Source organism: Cydia amplana, chromosome 21 (genome assembly GCF_948474715.1).
Source record: "Cydia amplana chromosome 21, ilCydAmpl1.1, whole genome shotgun sequence".
Taxonomy (NCBI): domain Eukaryota; kingdom Metazoa; phylum Arthropoda; class Insecta; order Lepidoptera; family Tortricidae; genus Cydia; species Cydia amplana.
In genome coordinates this window covers 12,904,928-12,923,162 of record NC_086089.1, presented here as the reverse complement: position 1 = coordinate 12,923,162, position 18,235 = coordinate 12,904,928, and the positions used below count along the sequence as shown (strand labels likewise).

The 18,235-nt window shown below is 41.0% G+C and overlaps 1 protein-coding gene across 1 annotated transcript; it reads right to left on the bottom strand.

Moving 5' to 3' along the window:
• Positions 1–2,850: 2,850 nt before the first annotated feature.
• Positions 2,851–17,191, bottom strand: LOC134658249 (myrosinase 1-like). The gene is made up of 12 exons (XM_063513861.1): positions 17,163–17,191; positions 16,645–16,727; positions 15,851–15,998; positions 10,664–10,830; positions 10,389–10,515; positions 9,800–9,930; positions 7,210–7,298; positions 5,732–5,879; positions 4,358–4,521; positions 3,951–4,103; positions 3,430–3,521; positions 2,851–3,002 (listed from the first exon to the last, which is right to left on the bottom strand). The coding sequence occupies exons 1-12, from the start codon at positions 17,189–17,191 to the stop codon at positions 2,855–2,857; spliced, it is 1,479 nt and encodes a 492-aa protein (XP_063369931.1). The 3' UTR covers positions 2,851–2,854.
• Positions 17,192–18,235: the final 1,044 nt, after the last annotated feature.

Genomic DNA, 18,235 nt, shown 5'->3' with positions numbered 1-18,235 from the left:
CGTCACGTAACGACCGCTATGCTCGACTGCCTCAATCATAATTCACAATTTCACAATAATTCTCACCAAATAACAATGAATTACACTCACCATTCAATCAAGGTTAGACACGTGAGCTTACCATTACAAAGTGTCCAGATTATGGAATGTAGGTCACCAGAAATACACCACGCTCCCAGGTGGCTGTGTAAGCAATACATGAAACTCCGCATCTATCCCACTTCTGATGTCGGCGACGGATGGTCCCGATGGCGGTGGGCGCGTGGGGGTAGTACCTAGATGTATTACTTCACAGCCAAAATAGTAGGTATGCTACCAACGCATGAAATAAACATTCGGACTCATTAACCATACTAGTGCCTACTATTATTTCAGTACTAAATAAACGATCTTACGATGGAATCGTATTCAATAAAAATAAAAAGATCACATGAAATCGTTCAAATCTTTATTTAAGTCAAACTACACCGGCTCCAACCCTACACCTCTGACCCGAGAAGATTTAACCCGGCAACAAACTCGGCGGGACACATCTTTTCAAAACAACACATAGTTTCTTTATTTTACAAAAGTAAGCTTCTAATGGCACATAAGAAATCAAAATAACACTTGGAATAAAACACTTAGCTAAACGGTTAAACAACGTGAGAATCTATAAGCTTTCAGAATAATCCTTCAGGTGTAAGCCTTCAGGAACGTAGCGAATTAGGCACGAGCTTGGCTAACGTCCGATCTCTAGCGCGGTCCGATCAAGAAGAAGGAAGCCAGTTCCAGCGGCGGAGCCAACCGCTCCCGCCTCCAATTCAAGTTGGTAAACCTGCCTGACCAGTCTACCAACATAACGACAAAAATGCCTGCTCGTGCCTACCTTCACTCAAGATACACATCTTGACGTTCCAAAGCCTTCTACCTGTCATTTTAGTTCAATAATACGCCAATAGATGGTGGCGTTACTCACTACGCAGCTTCATTATTTCGTTACAAGCAAATAATACATAGTCAAACATTGCTAATCGACTTTTACAGGCGTCTAACTATGAACTGTAATGCTGCAATACGTCTTTCTGGTGTCTCGCTCCGACATATATAATGAAAGATAGAATAAGAAATAAAGAAAAACCTGTGTACAGTCTTTTCCCCTATGAAAACAATATAAATAAATAAATAAAGAGTATACATAGGTGGGAGTCCCACCCACGTAAAGCATACATGACGATGAATGAAAGAAAGAACTGTATGAAGAATGAAAGTACGAGAAGTAGAAAATGCGAGAAATGGTATGAAAGAATAACATAGATTAATAAAAACTCCGATCATGTTGGAGGATATGGAAAAAAAAAAACGGTACGGAGACCAAAACCAAGAAACTAAAGCTAGATCATTTCTGCACTGTTTACCAAGCCGAACTGCTGGCACTTCTGGAGGCAACAACACAGGCCCTCCAAAGCCCGATCCCAAACTGCAGCATTTATTGCGTTGCGACTCAAGATCCGCCCTCGAGACAGTCGTGAATAACGTTTCCCTCCATCCCCTAGCAGTCCAAATAAGAAGCAACCTAAATGATTTAGGAATAATAGGCAAAATAACTGAGTTATTTTGGATTAAAGCTCATGCCGGGTTGGAAGGGAACGAAAGAGCGGATGTCCTCGCCAAGGAAGCTATAATGGTGCTCCCACACTGGCTGTCATACACCTTATAAAACAAAGTCCCCCGCGGCGTCTATCTGTATGTATGTATGTTCGCGATAAGCTCAAAAACTACTGAGCGGATTTTCATGCGGTTTTCACCTATCTTTAGAGTGATTCTTGATGAAGGTTGGGTGTAACTGGTGTAATAAGTATAATTTGTTTAGGTTTTGTGTAACCCATGCAAAGCCGGGGTCGGTCACTAGTAACATTATATAAGATCGTGTGACAGGGACAACATAATAAATTATGATATTCCTGTCACACAGTTATTTATGATATGGTTTTGACACGACCTTGACGATTGGCGCGCATCTCACGCACGAGTTTCACTTCATTTCGCATGCACCAATCAGCGTGAGCGATCTTCAAGTATCAAAATAAGATCAAAACCGTAACGAGTTGTTAAATCTGAATCGGACTCCAGTTTAACGTAAGCTCCTTAATGGTTGTGGTTTTACCTGAAATGGGCTTTAAAGAAAATATTTAGTATAGGTGTATTGTTATAATCATTTATTTGTGAACTATTTATAAAGTGTAGGTTAATATATATTATAATAAAATTACAATTAACATTTACACACTTTGTACAAGTTACCAATAACTAAGGTTACGAACTTATCATGATTTTTATTAAATGTATGAAATAAATCTTCTGTTTATATCTAATTGATCAAATCCCTATATAACATTTAAAACTTTCGCGTTTTGAACACAATTCGCGAGAGACCAGATGTGAAATGATGTAATCTGATCTCTCTCTACAGTATTAGTTTTAGGGGCACCCCACACTAGCGTCCCTTAGCGTCGGCGTCTGGTCAATTCTACGGCTGCCGACGCAACGTTGGCGCCACTGCGCAGCGACGTAGTTTTCCATAACGCTGACTAGACGTCGACGCTCAAAAGACGCTAGTGTGGGGTGCCTCTTACAGTTAAGTATCAGCTTTCGTAAATTAAGCCATTTTAAACTGTTTAGACGACAACGGTTTCACTCACTTGAATTTCTAGTCGCTATTGGCGATATGTTTTGAGCCCTTCGGGGGTCCTTCCACAGGCTCAAAACGTGTCGACAAGAGCGACTAAAAATTCAAGTGAGCGAAACCGTTGTCGTCTAAACAGTTTAAAATTGATGTCTCACGAAAGTTGAATCTCGATTGAAGCCATTTTGTCTACAACTCGGCGGCCATCTTGTGGAACTCGTATTCGGCGTGGATGTCCTTGGTGCGCGCGAGGGCCGCGTAGTACCGCGCCGAGCGCCGCGCCGTGCGCGTGCGCAGCGGCGACGAGAAGTCCACGTGGTGCAGCCCGAACCGAGACCTGCCACGATGAGACCGTTAAGGATCACGCTACAATGGTCCGGGCCATCCTACAGTACAGTTTTCTATAGAATGCATCACAGTGATCACCAGTGTCGGGCGCCCACAGCTCGGGCCCCGACTGTTCTAGTGTGAGTCATCCTTTAAGAGTCCAATTTAAACTTACATCTGACATCAAAAGGATATCTACATAATGTTATATTGTTCTCATTCGCCATGCGTTTCGCTCGCGCTAGTGCGTGGATACTATAGAAAGCGTGAATAAACTATAGGGGGCAGCATAGACTCGTCAGATTTTACGTCAAGAAAACGTATGAGAACGGTAGATGGTAGCACTTTCTTTGGCAATGGCAATGTTTCAGATTCAGGCCACAAGATGGCAGACCCTCTAACGCGCACGGTCCCTATACTATTACGTAGGTACTCACTGGTACCCGTCCATCCACTCGAAGTTGTCCAGGAGCGACCAGGCGGTGTAGCCGACCACGTTCACTCCGTCCTGCTCTATGGCCAGCAACACCTGCACACGTTCCACATTACAACTCCGGATTAGCAATGTATACGAACAGCAACACTCTTAACTGTCCATCGGTGGACCTTATGGACAGTTAAGAGTGTGGACGATGGTACCTACCAAAGAGAATTTTCAAAAATTGCAAGAGTTACTATGAAATGTTCTCGGTATTTTTTCTGCACATTTAAGTAAGTACCCACTGCTTGCCACTGTCAAATATTTTTACAGTTTTTTCGATTTCTATCCTACTTGAAATAGACGTCAATGAGCGATGTAAGTATTAAATAAAACGGTCGAACGTTCTGAACGAGCACTTTCTAAGCGCCACTTGCACCATCCCACTAACCCGGGGTTAACCGGTTAAACTGGAGTTACCATGGTACCGGCACACTTCGTCGCGAGATCTGATCCTACGGCTTGGAAGCGTTTACACACCTGCTCCAAGTAGTTCCTGTAGTAGTCGACCCTGGGCTGGTCGTCCAGGTCCGTGCCGGCGTCGGACAGCCCGTTCTCCAGGATGAAGACGGGCACGTCTCCGTACTGCCGCTTCACGTAGGACAGCAGGGCGCGGAAACCCTCGGGGTGCACCTGGATGAACATAACGGGGTCAAGAACTTTTTCGTATTTACTATGACCTATGACATTAAAAATGGCGTCAAGCATGACCCCTAGCTTTTTAGGCTTCGTCACACAGGCGGCGCGTGAGCGGGGCGTGAGAGTGTTTTATATGTATAAGCAACGCGCCCCGCTCTCGCGCCGCCCGGAAAACGCGCCCGTGTGACGAAGCCTTCGAACTGTCAAAGAAATAGGTGAGTGCAGTTTGTGAAACGAGGCGTCCTTACCATGAACCAGTGCGACATGGTGGCGGGCCACTCGGGCCGGGCGCCGAGCGCGACGCCCAGCTCGCGGAACCCGTCGAACAGATACGTGCCGACCGCCTCGCCCGCGGCGGCGCGCCGCACCGTGCGCGTCGTGTAGTGGTTCAGGCCCAGGTAGTCGTACGATCCTGTCACGTGCGAATGCTTTACTTATGTGTGCGGTATTGTATTGTCCTCGCTCTAAGTGTATACTGTGCTGTATACTTAGCGTGGTAGGTTTTAAGGGATCATCCATTAATTACATCACACGTTTAGGGGGTGGGAGGGGGTCAAGAAAATGTGACATATTGTGACATGGGGGAGGGGGGAGACACAAACTTTGTGACGTCACTTTAACTTCATCAGTAACCGAAAATGTATTTATATTATTATATTCGCTGTACATTTTAATAACAAGTTTTTAAAACGGTAATCGTTTTTATTTGTTTAATGTTCTTTCCTAAGCAGTTTTGGGTTATAAAATTACTAATATTTATATCGTCAAAAATATTTTGACAAAATATTAATAATACTTAGGTACTTACTTAATTCGATTTGGCGATTTCGTAGAAAAAATGTGACGTCACACTAGGGGGGAGGGGTTTGCTAAATGTGACTAAGTGTGACAAGGAGGGGGGGAGGGGTCAAAAAACCTAGAAATTCGTGTGACGTAATTAATGGATGACCCCTAATGATAATTGTACTCTATAACATTAGCATTAAAGTTTTATTACTTAACACTTATATGGGTCGTGCCTGAATTAAATGATAATTTAAATTAATTTACTATTTGTGGCTTTCCATTAGAGAAGGGTCATTATGCTTGATGTGCATGAAGACCGGCCTTCTCTGTTGTAAATAAATAAGGTTCTTATGCAAGCGTAAAGCCAGGAAATCAGAAGGGGACAAAGGATACCGCGCTAGGTACGTAAATATCTTGTATCTTTTTACTTTTTGTCTTAATTGCTCTGAAGTAGGTATATATTCTGTTTAAAACTTTGTTCGTCAGATCCCTCAGCTATATCATATCACTAGCTATTTTATACTAAAACTATACTGTTGAGATATGAAAAGTATTAACGATACTTATACCTACAACTTGGAATAAACACTAATAAATGTTTTTTTTTAGCGACTAAACTTTAACCTTTAAAAAAAATCTAAATTAAAATTTTATTGCACGGTTAGAGGCATAGGTTTGCAAAGGTCTCGTGTAGGTACAAATAATTCATATTCTCCATATCCCGCCTTACAAAGATTTTGGTCGGTACGTCGGTACCTACCTATAATCTATTAGTTTCTGTGTTTTCAATGCACTAGAGCCCTTGACGCACTTGGACGGCTGATGCTGATACGTACCCCTAAGCAGGTGGAGCTCCTCCCCCGTGAAGGGCGGCAGCCGGGAGCGCGGCTCGCCCTCCGCCGCGCTCTTCTCTGCGACGTGGCGCTCCAGCGCCGGCGGCCAGCCCCCCGCCCCGGAGAAGATCGGGTGGCAGTAACGATCGATCTCAAATCAATACACTCATTTATTGCTTTCATAGGTACAATAACGTCTTACATTAGAATAGTGAACAAGCTACATATGAACCCTGTAAGCATAGCTGGGCAGAAGTCCGTTAATCCGTTAATCGTTAATTAACGAAGTTAACTTTTTGAGTAACGGATTAACTTTTAAGTTTACTTTAAAAACCTGTAACGGACTTGTTAACTTCCGTTAACTTTCCTTAAGTCCGTTAATCGTTAAAACCTAAGTACCTACTCACACCAAGGCCGCGCGCTGCCGCACCGGGCTTATCACGTTCCGACTACTTTGCGTTAGGTTTGTACTTTGTATGCAGTGCAACTTTACATAGCGCGAATCGTACTACTGACTAAGAGTCTGATATTGCTTACCCCGTGCGCCGTATTAATTTTGTTATTACGAGAGTATGACAGAGTCGATCGCGGCAACCTGAGCAGTTGCCATATAAGATACACGGGTGCGAGCGAGACAAATATAACAACTTACTATACGAGACCGAGCGGTCACACGACACGACGATATGATTGTTTCTACTAGTTTTATTTCCTATTGCGTATATTTACGATTTCGAGTTAACGATTAACGATTAACTTTAACTTACGTTAAAACTTTTGAAAAGTAACGTATAAACGTTTAACGAAGTTAACTTTTTATTTAACGATTAACGAAGTTAACTTCTTGATTAACGGTGCCCAGCTCTGCCTGTAAGGTACTATACATATACCTAACTAATCATATTACGTAACATCATGAACATTAATCTCAATATCAACATAAATATGGAAATTTAACATGCATGAGATCTTTTCATTACTTTTATATAATTTAACATAAAAACCTTCAAAAAATTGTTAAATACAAATACAACGAACTGAAACAACTGTAGTCTGATCTGACTAGAGCTCACGAGTAACCATTGAGTTATTAGAGTTAGACCATGATAAGTCTGCAACGCTTTTGATAGCACACGCAGTGCAAGTGTTAGTTTAAACGTCAAACGTACGTCATAATTTCATTAAAATTTCACGTCACTACATAGTATAAAACAAAGCGCTTCCCGCTGTCTGCCAGTCCCTATATATGCCTAGATCTTTAAAACTACATAACGGATTTTGACGCGGTTTTTTTTTAATAGATAGAGTGATTCAGGAGGAAGGTTTATATATATTTGGTAACCCGTGCGAAGCCGGGGCGGGTCGCTAGTTTAAAATAACACTTGCCCTGCGTGTGCTATCAAAATCGTTGCAGACTTTATCTTGGTATATGTATACTCCGTCGGTATGAGGTGCGCCTACAGCGTTGTTTCTCTTCTTACCGAAAGGGCTTTAACGAGTTCGGTGAGCTCGGCCTCCGCCTCGGTCTCAGGCTCGAACCACATCAACTGGTTGGTCAGCGACACCTGCCCTGTAACGTTAGGTACTTCATAATAAACCGAATTTTACGCTTCCGGCAGGACTTGAACCCGCAACCTCCACAATCCGTGTGTGATGCAACTGTTAACCAATTGAGCTCCGGAAGCCTACCAGGACTTCGCAAATCTTTCCATTCCTTCCCTTATGTATATACCTTATGTATTGCCTTTGGGGTGGCGTAAAACGACATCTACCGAAAGACGATTACATCTTTTAACGGCACCTTTAATATAAAATTTGGAATATCGCTCGCAGACGTATTAGCTTGTTGAAAAAAATCATAATAAACCGTCTGCAATTTCAAAGCGAACTCAAAAGCTAAGGCCTGGCGCCCACTATCGGCGCATGGCTCGACAAAGGATAGTCCTTATTGGATCGTATGTACATGCATAGACAAAATAGACATCCATGAGTGATTGAGAGGGTTGAGGCTGTCCACCCTTTCCGCAACTACCTTAGAGCGACGACCGGCCTGGCCTAGTGGGTAATAGTGACCCTGCCTGTGAAGCCGCGATCCTGGGTCGAATCCCGGTAATGCATTTATTAGTGTGATGAGCACAGATATTTGTTCCTGAGTCATATGGTTGTTTTCTATGTATTTAGATATCTGCATGTTATATATATCGTTGTCTGAGTACCTACCCACAACACAAGCCTTCTTGAGCTTACCGTGGGGCTTAGTCATGCAATTTGCGTAAAAATGTCCTAGGTATATTATTTATATAAAAAAAGAAAAAATAAAGACGCCGAAAGACATTGGAAAACTTGTTTTATAAATTTTTGGAATTCCCCTACATTCAAATTATCTTCAATTGTTTACATCTGCGGGCTCAGCACGGTTCCATTTTTATCGACTATCACTATGCCCGTCACTTTCGCACTTACATACTTGTTAGAACGTGACAGACATGGTGATAAACGATAAAAATGCGACCGTGCTACTAGGGCTGATCAGTGATCTTATCTCCGATTAGGTATTTGCAAGTGTTTCGCTTTGGCACAACATGTTACATAATAATAATATAACACTTGTGTCAGATAAGAATGTCTAAACAATAACTTTGAGAAATTGATCTATATCAGGATAAGTAATCAGCTTTCACAAGTTGAAGTGGACCACAATATCCAATAATCATAATCAATCATAATCTTTAATACACTTGCATGAGCACTTGACAAAATGAAAACTTCAGGTTTAAGTAGGTACCTACTACTTATCATAAACGTCATAAACGTACGAATCTTTCAATAACTGTCACTAGGATTGTGGCCTCGAACGAATGTTCATTTCCTCGAATGTCCAGTCCCTGTACGTCCAATTCCCCGAATGTCCAATTTCCCAAACGTCCAATCACTGTACGTCCAATTACCCGAATATCCTTATTCACTGGTTAGACGTTTCTAACACGGACAAATCATGGTAGACTATCTACTTACTCGATTAGTCGAGGTTTTAGTACAGTCAACAGCAATAGTTACTAAGCGGGCGAGGTGTTTAAAATGATCTAGACGCGTTTTTATTGTTAAGAGAATAAGAGCGCGTCAAGGTAATTTTGAACACCTCGCCCGCCGCTTAGCAACTTCTGCTGCTGACTGTAGCTACTTATGATTTTTTTTTTTTATTTTTTTTTATTATTACTCTGATTTCTTGAACACAGCAGGCCGCGTAGCCAACGTGTCTATCGCTTTCGCTCCGTAACGATCGAAACGCAACTGTCACTCTCGCACTAGTATGGAAAAGTGAATAGAGTGATAGAGAGACACAAAGCGATTCGATGGCGAAGCGCAAGCGATCGACACCTTGGCTAGGCCCCGCCTGGACCGATTTGGAGAGTTCTTTTTGTTTGTTTGAAAAGTTATTCTATGTAGTTGTTCCGAGCACGACCACTTTTTAGGGTTCCGTAGCCAAATGGCAAAAAACGGAACCCTTATAGATTCGTCATGTCTGTCTGTCCGTCTGTCTGTCCGTCCGTATGTCACAGCCACTTTTCTCCGAAACTATAAGATCTATACTGTTGAAACTTGGTAAGTAGATGTATTCTGTGAACCGCATTAAGATTTTCACACAAAAATAGAAAAAAAAACAATAAATTTTTGGGGTTCCCCATACTTCGAACTGAAACTCAAAATTTTTTTTTCATCAAACCCATACGTGTGGGGTATCTATGGATAGGTCTTCAAAAATGATATTGAGGTTCCTAATATCATTTTTTTCTAAACTGAATAGTTTGCGCGAGAGACACTTCCAAAGTGGTAAAATGTGTGTCCCCCCCCCGTAACTTCTAAAATACGAGAATGATAAAACTAAAAAAAATATATGATGTACATTACCATGTAAACTTCCACCGAAAATTGGTTTGAACGAGATCTAGTAAGTAGTTTTTTTTTATACGTCATAAATCGCCTAAATACGGAACCCTTCATGGGCGAGTCCGACTCGCACTTGGCCGCTTTTTCTACGCTTGATACAGTAAAGCTACCGTGGCTATATACCTTGATGTTTGGGCTTAAACTCTGTCTCGTACAGCCTGTAGGCCTTCGCGTGCGCGAGCAGGACGTGCTTCGTGCACAGGTACGAGCCGCGCCCCTCGGACTCCAGCCCCGGCGCGACAAGGCCGTCGTACCTGGAACATGTATAATAGTTAGTCTGGTTTTAGGGTTCCGTACCCACAGGGTAAAAAACGGGACCCTATTACTAAGACTTCGCTGTCCGTCCGTCCGTCCGAAATTTTCACAGCTGATGTATTTCTGTTGCCGCTATAACAACAAATACTAAAAACAGAATAAAATAAAGATTTAAGTGGGGCTCCCATACAACAAACGTGATTTTTGACCGAAGTTAAGCAACGTCGGGCGGGGTCAGTACTTGGATGGGTGACCGTTTTTTTGCTTGTTTTGCTCTATTTTTTGTTGATGGTGCGGAACCCTCCGTGCGCGAGTTGACTCGCACTTGGCCGGTTTTTTTATAAATATTTACTGTGTTGTTTGCCACCTACTCCTATTTAATAAAATAGCTAATTCGTTTAACTACCGCGTACCAGCGGGTCGGTCCAGCCTGGATATACCGTCAAACCTGACGTACCCAATGTCGCAGATGACGGTGGGCTCGTTGATGGTGACCCAGGTCTTGACGCGGTCTCCGTACAGGTCGTAGACCACACGCGCGTAGTCCGCGAACCACTCCGAGATCAGCGGGTTGGCCCAGCCTCCTGGAATGGAAATGTCATAATTACAAGCTTGTATTTAACTTGCAATGTTTGTTTCTATGGGTCAAATCTTGCAGGCTACATTAGACCTACTCCCCATTATTCGATCGACCTGAAAGCTTAGATTAGGTCAGCCTTTGTCTGGTGTTACCCAAGTCCTGCAGCGGTTGGGGTAGGTCCCAGTGGTACAGGGTGACGACGGGCTCGATGCCTCTCGCCAGCAGCCCGTCGATCAGGTCGCCGTAGTACCGCGCGCCGTCCTCGCTCACGCGGTTCGGGAACCCGGTCGGCAGCACTCGCGGCCAGGCGATCGAGAATCTGAGGATAAAAGACAAAAGTAAGAGAAAAAAGTAGAGATATGAGCCGAATATTCGGTATTGGGCATGTTTTTCAATGTTCGTATTCGGCCGAATAGTTCGGTTCGAACTGCAGAATATTACCTGAATAAACTAACGTGTATCCATGTAACTCAAATAGCGTTTAGTGCGCATAGATAATAACAAGACGAGTTTGATTGTATTGTTTAATGGCGGATCTTAAGCTAAATAAATTAAATAGTGAATTTACGATAATCGGTGTTTTATTAAAAGTAAGAATATCATATTGGCGACGAGAATAAAAACAAAACCATGGCGATGATAGGCAATATAGAAAATTATCGCCAAGGAGGCGATTTTGTTGCCTACATTGAAAGAATGGAGCAATTCTTCATTGTTAACGACATCAAGGACGAAGCGAAAAAAGTAGCAATGTTAATCACATTCATCGGGCCAGAATGTTACGGCGTGCTAAAGAATTTGTTGTCCCCTGATATACCTAAAGATAAAACTTACGCAGAGTTAATTAAAACGTTGAAGGAACACTATGTCGAAAGAAAAAGCATTATCGCTTGGAAGTTTGATTTCTACCGGTGCCAACAAAAAGAACAACAATCTATCAACGATTTTGTGGTAGAAATAAAAAGAGTAGCTGCTAAATGCGACTTTAAAACTTTCCTGAACGACGCATTAAGAGACAAATTGGTGTGTGGATTAAAAAATGAAAATATTATTAGTAAACTATTAGCAGAAGAGAAGTTGACTTTAGAAAGGGCGATTAAGTTAGCGACTGCTCTAGAAAGCGCCGCAAAAGACACAAAGAATATTCAACCAGAGGCAGAAAACATACAAATGCTAAACCAAAAGAAGAAAATAATCAACAAGACCCCGGCACCCAATAGATCAGGATACAACTCTTCCTACAACAATAATCCAGCTAATGCAGGAAGATTGGAATGCAGATGCTGTGGCGGTTCACATTCTACAGACAGGTGCTACAAAAAAGACTGTGTTTGCTTTGTATGCAAGAAACAAGGGCATTTAGCTCACAAATGCCGTTATAGAAATATCAGAAATGTAGATCAAGGACCTGTGACAACAGAAGGCAGACAGGAGCGAAGTGAATACAAGCCGGAGGAAGATGTAGTACTGGGCAGCATTGGAAATGTGTCAGAGGACTGTGCGGAGCTCCCGTTGTGACTAGGCAGGAGAAAATTAAATATGCAGATTGATACGGGAGCTTGCAAATCTGTTATTCATCTTCGAGACTATAAGACATACTTGTCGGGTTATAAACTAAGAAAGTGTTTAGTGAGGTTAAAGGCGGTTTCTGGTAATCCATTGTTGGTGCTAGGAGCCATAAAATTAGAGCCCAGAAATGTTAAAACAGATTTATACCTGATAGTAATTGATTGTGATGGTTATTTTAGTCCTTTAGTAGGTAGAAATTGGTTGAAAATATTATTTCCTAACTGGCAAGAAAGATTTAAGCTTCACAATGTAGGTTATATACAAAAAGAGGGGATAACTCAAGATAAAAATAAGTTGATTGAAAGTGTTAAAAATAAATATAAGTGTGTGTTTGATAAAGATAGATCTTCGCATATTGTAAACATGCAGGCTACTTTGAAGCTTAGGGATGGGGCAACTCCTATTTTTCATAGGGCTTACTCCATTCCTTATGCTAAAAAGCAGGAAGTAGAAAATGAGATAATAAGTTTAGAAAAGGCAGGAATTATTCAGAGAGTAACGCATAGTGATTGGGCTAGTCCCATTGTTGTAGTTCAAAAGAATGATAAAAAAATTAGAGTGTGTGTAGACTATAAAGTGACCTTAAATAAGATGTTAGACACTGATCATTACCCCTTGCCTCTTCCAGAGGACATATTTGCAGAGCTGGCAGGAGCTAAGGTATTTTGTGTCCTGGACCTGAGTGGTGCCTATCAACAATTGTTATTAGATGAGAAATCACAAGAATATATGACCATTAATACACATTTAGGATTATTTAGGCCCACTCGCTTGCAATTTGGAGTATCATCAGGCCCATCAATTTTTCAATGTGTTATGGACCAAATATTACAAGGGGTGAATAATGTTAAAGCATATATTGATGACTTGATCATAACGGGTACTAATTTAGAAGATTGTTATAAGAATTTAGAAAATGTGTTAGAAAAACTAAAACAATATAGAGTGAAGGTAAATTTGGATAAGTGCCAATTCTTTTGTAGTGAGATTAAGTTTTTAGGGCATTTAGTGTGCGATGAGGGAATAAAACCATTACCTGAAAAAGTAGAGGCTATTACAAAGGCACCAGAACCTACATCCATTACACAGTTACAGGCATATTTAGGACTATTAAATTATTATGGAAAATTTCTACCTAGGCTTTCGGATAAATTAGCACCATTACATGCGTTATTAAGAAAAAATGTTCCCTTTAAATGGACAAAGGAGTGTCATGAGTCTTTTGTAGCGAGTAGGAAATTAATCACAGATTGTAATTTACTGGTGCATTATGATTGTAACAAAGAGGTGTTTGTCACCACTGATGCGAGTCAATATGGCCTTGGGGCGGTTTTAAGTCACCAGATAAATAGTGAACCTATATGTTTTGCATCGGCTACATTAAATGATGCTCAGAAGAACTATTCCCAAGTGGAAAAAGAAGCTTTGGGAATTATCTTTGCTGTTCAAAAGTTCCATAAGTTTTTGTATGGCAGAAAATTTGTGCTTGTGACAGACCATCAGCCTTTAAAATTTATATTTGACCCTCTTAAAAAAATTCCAATTACGGCTAATGCAAGGTTACAAAGATGGGCTTTAATACTGTCAGGTTATCAGTATGAAATAAATTACAGAAAGGGCACATTACTAGGAAATGCTGATGCTCTGTCACGATTACCATTACCAGAAAAAGCCAATGTAGCTGACTGCAATTATTTTAATCTTAAAGATGATGCTCCACTTGACTTTCAGGAAATAGCTAAATATACACAAAAAGATTTGACATTAAGTAAAGTGTATGAATATGTTTTATCTGGATGGCCCAGTTCAATAAATGATGAGTGTATAAAACCATATTTCAGTAAAAGGGCGGAATTAGGTACTGAGCAGAAATGTGTATTGTGGGGAAATAGGGTTATTATTCCTAACAAGTTGAGAGATAAAGTATTAAGGTTATTTCATGAGTCCCACCAAGGAATTGTGCAATCAAAAATGTTAATGCGAGGTTATTGCTGGTGGCCTAATATGAATGAAGATGTTGAAAGAGTTGTGGCCAGTTGTAATATATGTCAATCATCAAGAAATTTTACCAATGTTAGCCCACCAGTCAGTTGGAAAAAATGTGAAAATGTTTTTGAAAGAGTTCATGTAGACTTTTTTATGAAAAATTCTGTAACTTATTTGCTAATAGTTGATTCAACTTCAAAGTGGCTTGATGTGCACATAATGAATGGCACTTCAGCTTCGCAAGTAATAGAAAAATTGTGTAGAACATTTGCTATAATTGGTATTCCTGTATACCTTGTCAGTGACAATGAGCCACCCTTTTCCTCTGAACAATTTGTACAATTTTTAAAAAACAATGGATGTGTGCCTTTAAAGAGCCCTCCATACCATCCTGAATCAAATGGAATGGCAGAGAGGACTGTTCAGACAGCTAAACAAGCATTAAATAGGTTATTAGTAGAACATGAGTCCAGACCCTCTTTCAGACAAGAACTATTGTTGCAAAACTTTTTATTTACATATAGAAACAGCCCAAACTCCACTGGCATGTCTCCAAATGAAATGTTATTTAAATATAAACCTAGAACTCGTTTCGAGTTAATAAAGCCATCAAATGCATTGTCTAAAAAAGTAATAAAAAATAATAATTTAGATAAACAGGTTTTGACTTTTAAGGAAGGAGAAAAAGTGTGGGCAAAAAATTTAAAAGAAGGAAAAGGATGGACCAAAGCTATTATTGTTAAAATATTAAGCCCAGTTAGGTATTTAATAACCACAAGTGGTATACAAAAATATTATCATGTTTCTGATTTAAGACCATGTGTAGAACTGCCTCAGATCCCGGTTGAAAATGAGTCAAATCCATCAGTGGAGGCTGCACATCCTCTTATAGCAACACCGCCAGTCCCGACAGAAGTAGAACAAAACGAAGAGGATAGACGAAATGAGTGTACTGGGGAGAATGATGAAATTGGATTAGAAGATGTGGGACCTTCAGCTGAACCACCAGAAAGAGTGGGAGTAACTGGACCACCACAATTGGCAGTAGACGCCCCTGAGATACTGACATCACCAGCAACTGACCCGGATCTGAGACGGTCTACGAGAATCAGGCGAGCACCTGAAAGATTAGATTTGTAAGTTAGATAATAAGGTACATTCCTTTTAAAGGGGGGACGAGTAACGTGTATCCATGTAACTCAAATAGCGTTTAGTGCGCATAGATAATAACAAGACGAGTTTGATTGTATTGTTTAATGGCGGATCTTAAGCTAAATAAATTAAATAGTGAATTTAGGATAATCGGTGTTTTATTAAAAGTAAGAATATCATATAAACAAATTCTTTTTTAAGGGCGTCGGCTAGCTGGCTGGCGCGGGTGCACTTCGCGGTCAGGCATGAGACGGTTTCGTTTGTTCTCTTAAACATTCCCGGCCGGTCCAGAGGGGAAAGGTCAATAACACGTGCGGAGTGCAGATCGCAGATCTGTATGAACTTGTTTTCAGCGTTTTAGGTAGTTTAAGCCCAACCGAATAGGTAATTCGTATTCGGTATGATCTGAACCGAATACTCGGCAAAGGCCATATTCGGCCCATCTCTAAAAACAAAAAACAAATTCAGGTTATGCGCTATTTGGTACGAAACATATAGGTACCTATTCAAGTTTTCTGTTCTGTCGAGACTCCAATATCACGAGCCTCAAGATGACTTCGATCTTTAAGGTCGTTTTATATCTACAGACCTCTTATCTGCCAAACTTGAGTCACCTGTCGTGTTATGATTACCTGTAGAAGTCTACATTAAGGTCCTCGAGCAGCTGTATATCCTCCCTCCACAGGTTGTAGGAGTCGCAGGCGACGTCGCCAGTGCTGCGGTCGCTGATGGCCTCGGGCCGGGAGTGCACGAACCGGTCCCAGATGCTCTCGCCCTTGTCTGGAAGAACGCTGCCATTATTGAACGAGCCATTGACGTAGGTATATCTCTGGACTGGCCTTACGGACGGGGCCAGTACAGCGGCGTGACACCGCTACAACGCGATTGGTTGATGAGTTCGCATCACGCGCGCGATTGGTCGCAACTAACTAGTTACTACTACTACTCTAACGCAACTGCGTTAGAGTGCACGATTGGCTCGAAGTCGTGAGTGACACCGCTGAACAAGTACCATTTTTAGTGCACGTACCTTCGGCCCGTCCTGAGATATACGTACTGGAACGAGCATTAAATATTTATCATTCAAAATCATCACTTAAACGTAAATTACACCAGCTAACATGAGGAAAACACTTACAATTTACACCAAATTACTTTGCCACTCTTGTGGATTAAATGCAACCGGCGCATCAGTTATTGAAGGATAAAGAGAGACTTTACGAGCGGAATAATGACTTACCGCTAGCGTTCCAGCCCCCCTCGATCTGTACGGTTACCATCAGTTTGTCACTGACATAAACGCCGTCGAGAACGTAGTTTACTTTCTATACATCCCGTTTGCACGAATATGCGAGTGCGAGCAAGATGTATAGAAAGTTAATTACGTTCTCGACGGCGTTTATGTCAGTGACAAACTGATGGTAACCGTACTGGTAGGAGGCGGTGGCGGTGCCGAACTTGAACCCGGCGGGGAAGCGCCGCTCCGCCGCCGCGACACTCAGCACCGCGCTGTACACATGTTACTATAGTGTCATCGTGAGGCCTTGAAAAACATCTTGATAACAAGGTCTGTACGCGAGAGACAGTGTTTTCAGACAAGTACCATTCTTTATTTGTAAGATTTTAATGTTGTATTTTTAATATGTTTCTCTGAAATGAATTGACTTTGGATTTAGAGCAAAACCTACTGAAAATGCTCATAATATAAAATGTTACTTTAATGTAATTAATGGCATGTTGTACCTACCTATTTATCATGTAAATTGTAAAGTATGTATCGTGATATATGGTGTGTGGGTACATTTTATAAAGGTTCTCGTAATTTATGTTTTCATTTGGTTTATTTTTCTGCTTTGCCTTACGGTAGTTACGGTGGACTGGGAGGGAATGCCTCATAGCATTAAGTTATTATTTAATACAATAAAGATTTAAAAAAATACTTACCCAATAATTACCGCCTTCATGCAATCCATGTCTTCGACTGATCACCGAACTCTACGTGTTATCTTATAACGAGAATAATAATCACGGTGATAACGTTCCGCGGAAAATATTTATCTTCAATGAATTTAACGTAAACAAAAATAAATATAATAGGTATATAGTTACCTATTATCTATTATAGGTATTGTATAACAGATAAGTAGATAACTACCTAGTTATCTGCTATACAATAGTTATCTAACTACCTAGTTATCTGTTATACAATAGATCGTTAACTTATCTTAGACGCCACAAGGGACCAGAAGCACAGATTATATAATAGCTCTTGCCCAGAAGGCTGGCCAATATTTTGATCAACGCGTTATTAGCATTGCCATTGGACGTGGCAATGCGGCCAGCCTTCTAGGCACATTGCCAGTCACTTGGCTTTGTTTGAGGACGTGTTTTATTTATAGGGCCTTTATTTTAAGTAATCTTAGGTATTTATAGTTTATTGTTCTATGTTTATTCAATTGTGTAGTCTCATTATATAAATACTTCAAATTATTGAACAGTTGTTGTTTATCTCTTGTGCTTATATTGATATCCGAGCAAGCGAAGGATTCCAACATAGCGAGTATTATTTCTAAACCTTTTATTTTATTTAAGCACATAAAGCTACTTTTCGCACTTGTCGTAATGTACCTACTATATTGGTGCAGTTAGATGGTCGCGGTTATGATAAAAGTAACTAGAAATGACGAAAACACTTATTTTTTTCACAAATTATACCTACATAAAATGGAAATCACCAAAAAACCGGAAACCAGGTTCCGCTGTTCTACAAAAACCGAACCGGTTTTCTTAAATATGCGCTCGTTTGGTTTCGTGACCCCCAAGTTCCTGGTTGCGGCGAACGACGCTCGACGACGGAGGCCGGAGTATACTGAGAGGAGTGCATGGCTGGTGTCATTCTAGTCTGCTTCTGGACTTGATAATGTTTTCATTTTCAAGCTGTTTAACGATGGGTGGAGTATCGCCGTGGAGACGGCCTCGCGAGCATTGACTTCATATATGTATTTCTTCGTAAAAAC

Coding starts and splice junctions, on each gene's coding strand:
- LOC134658249 (XM_063513861.1), bottom strand. CDS start 17,191: ATGGATTGCATGAAGGCGGTAATTATTGG. Junction 15,999..16,644: donor CACCGCCTCCTACCAGTACG/GTTACCATCAGT, acceptor GCGTTCTTCCAG/ACAAGGGCGAGAGCATCTGG. Junction 7,299..9,799: donor GTTTAAGCCCAAACATCAAG/GTATATAGCCAC, acceptor CTAACGTTACAG/GGCAGGTGTCGCTGACCAAC.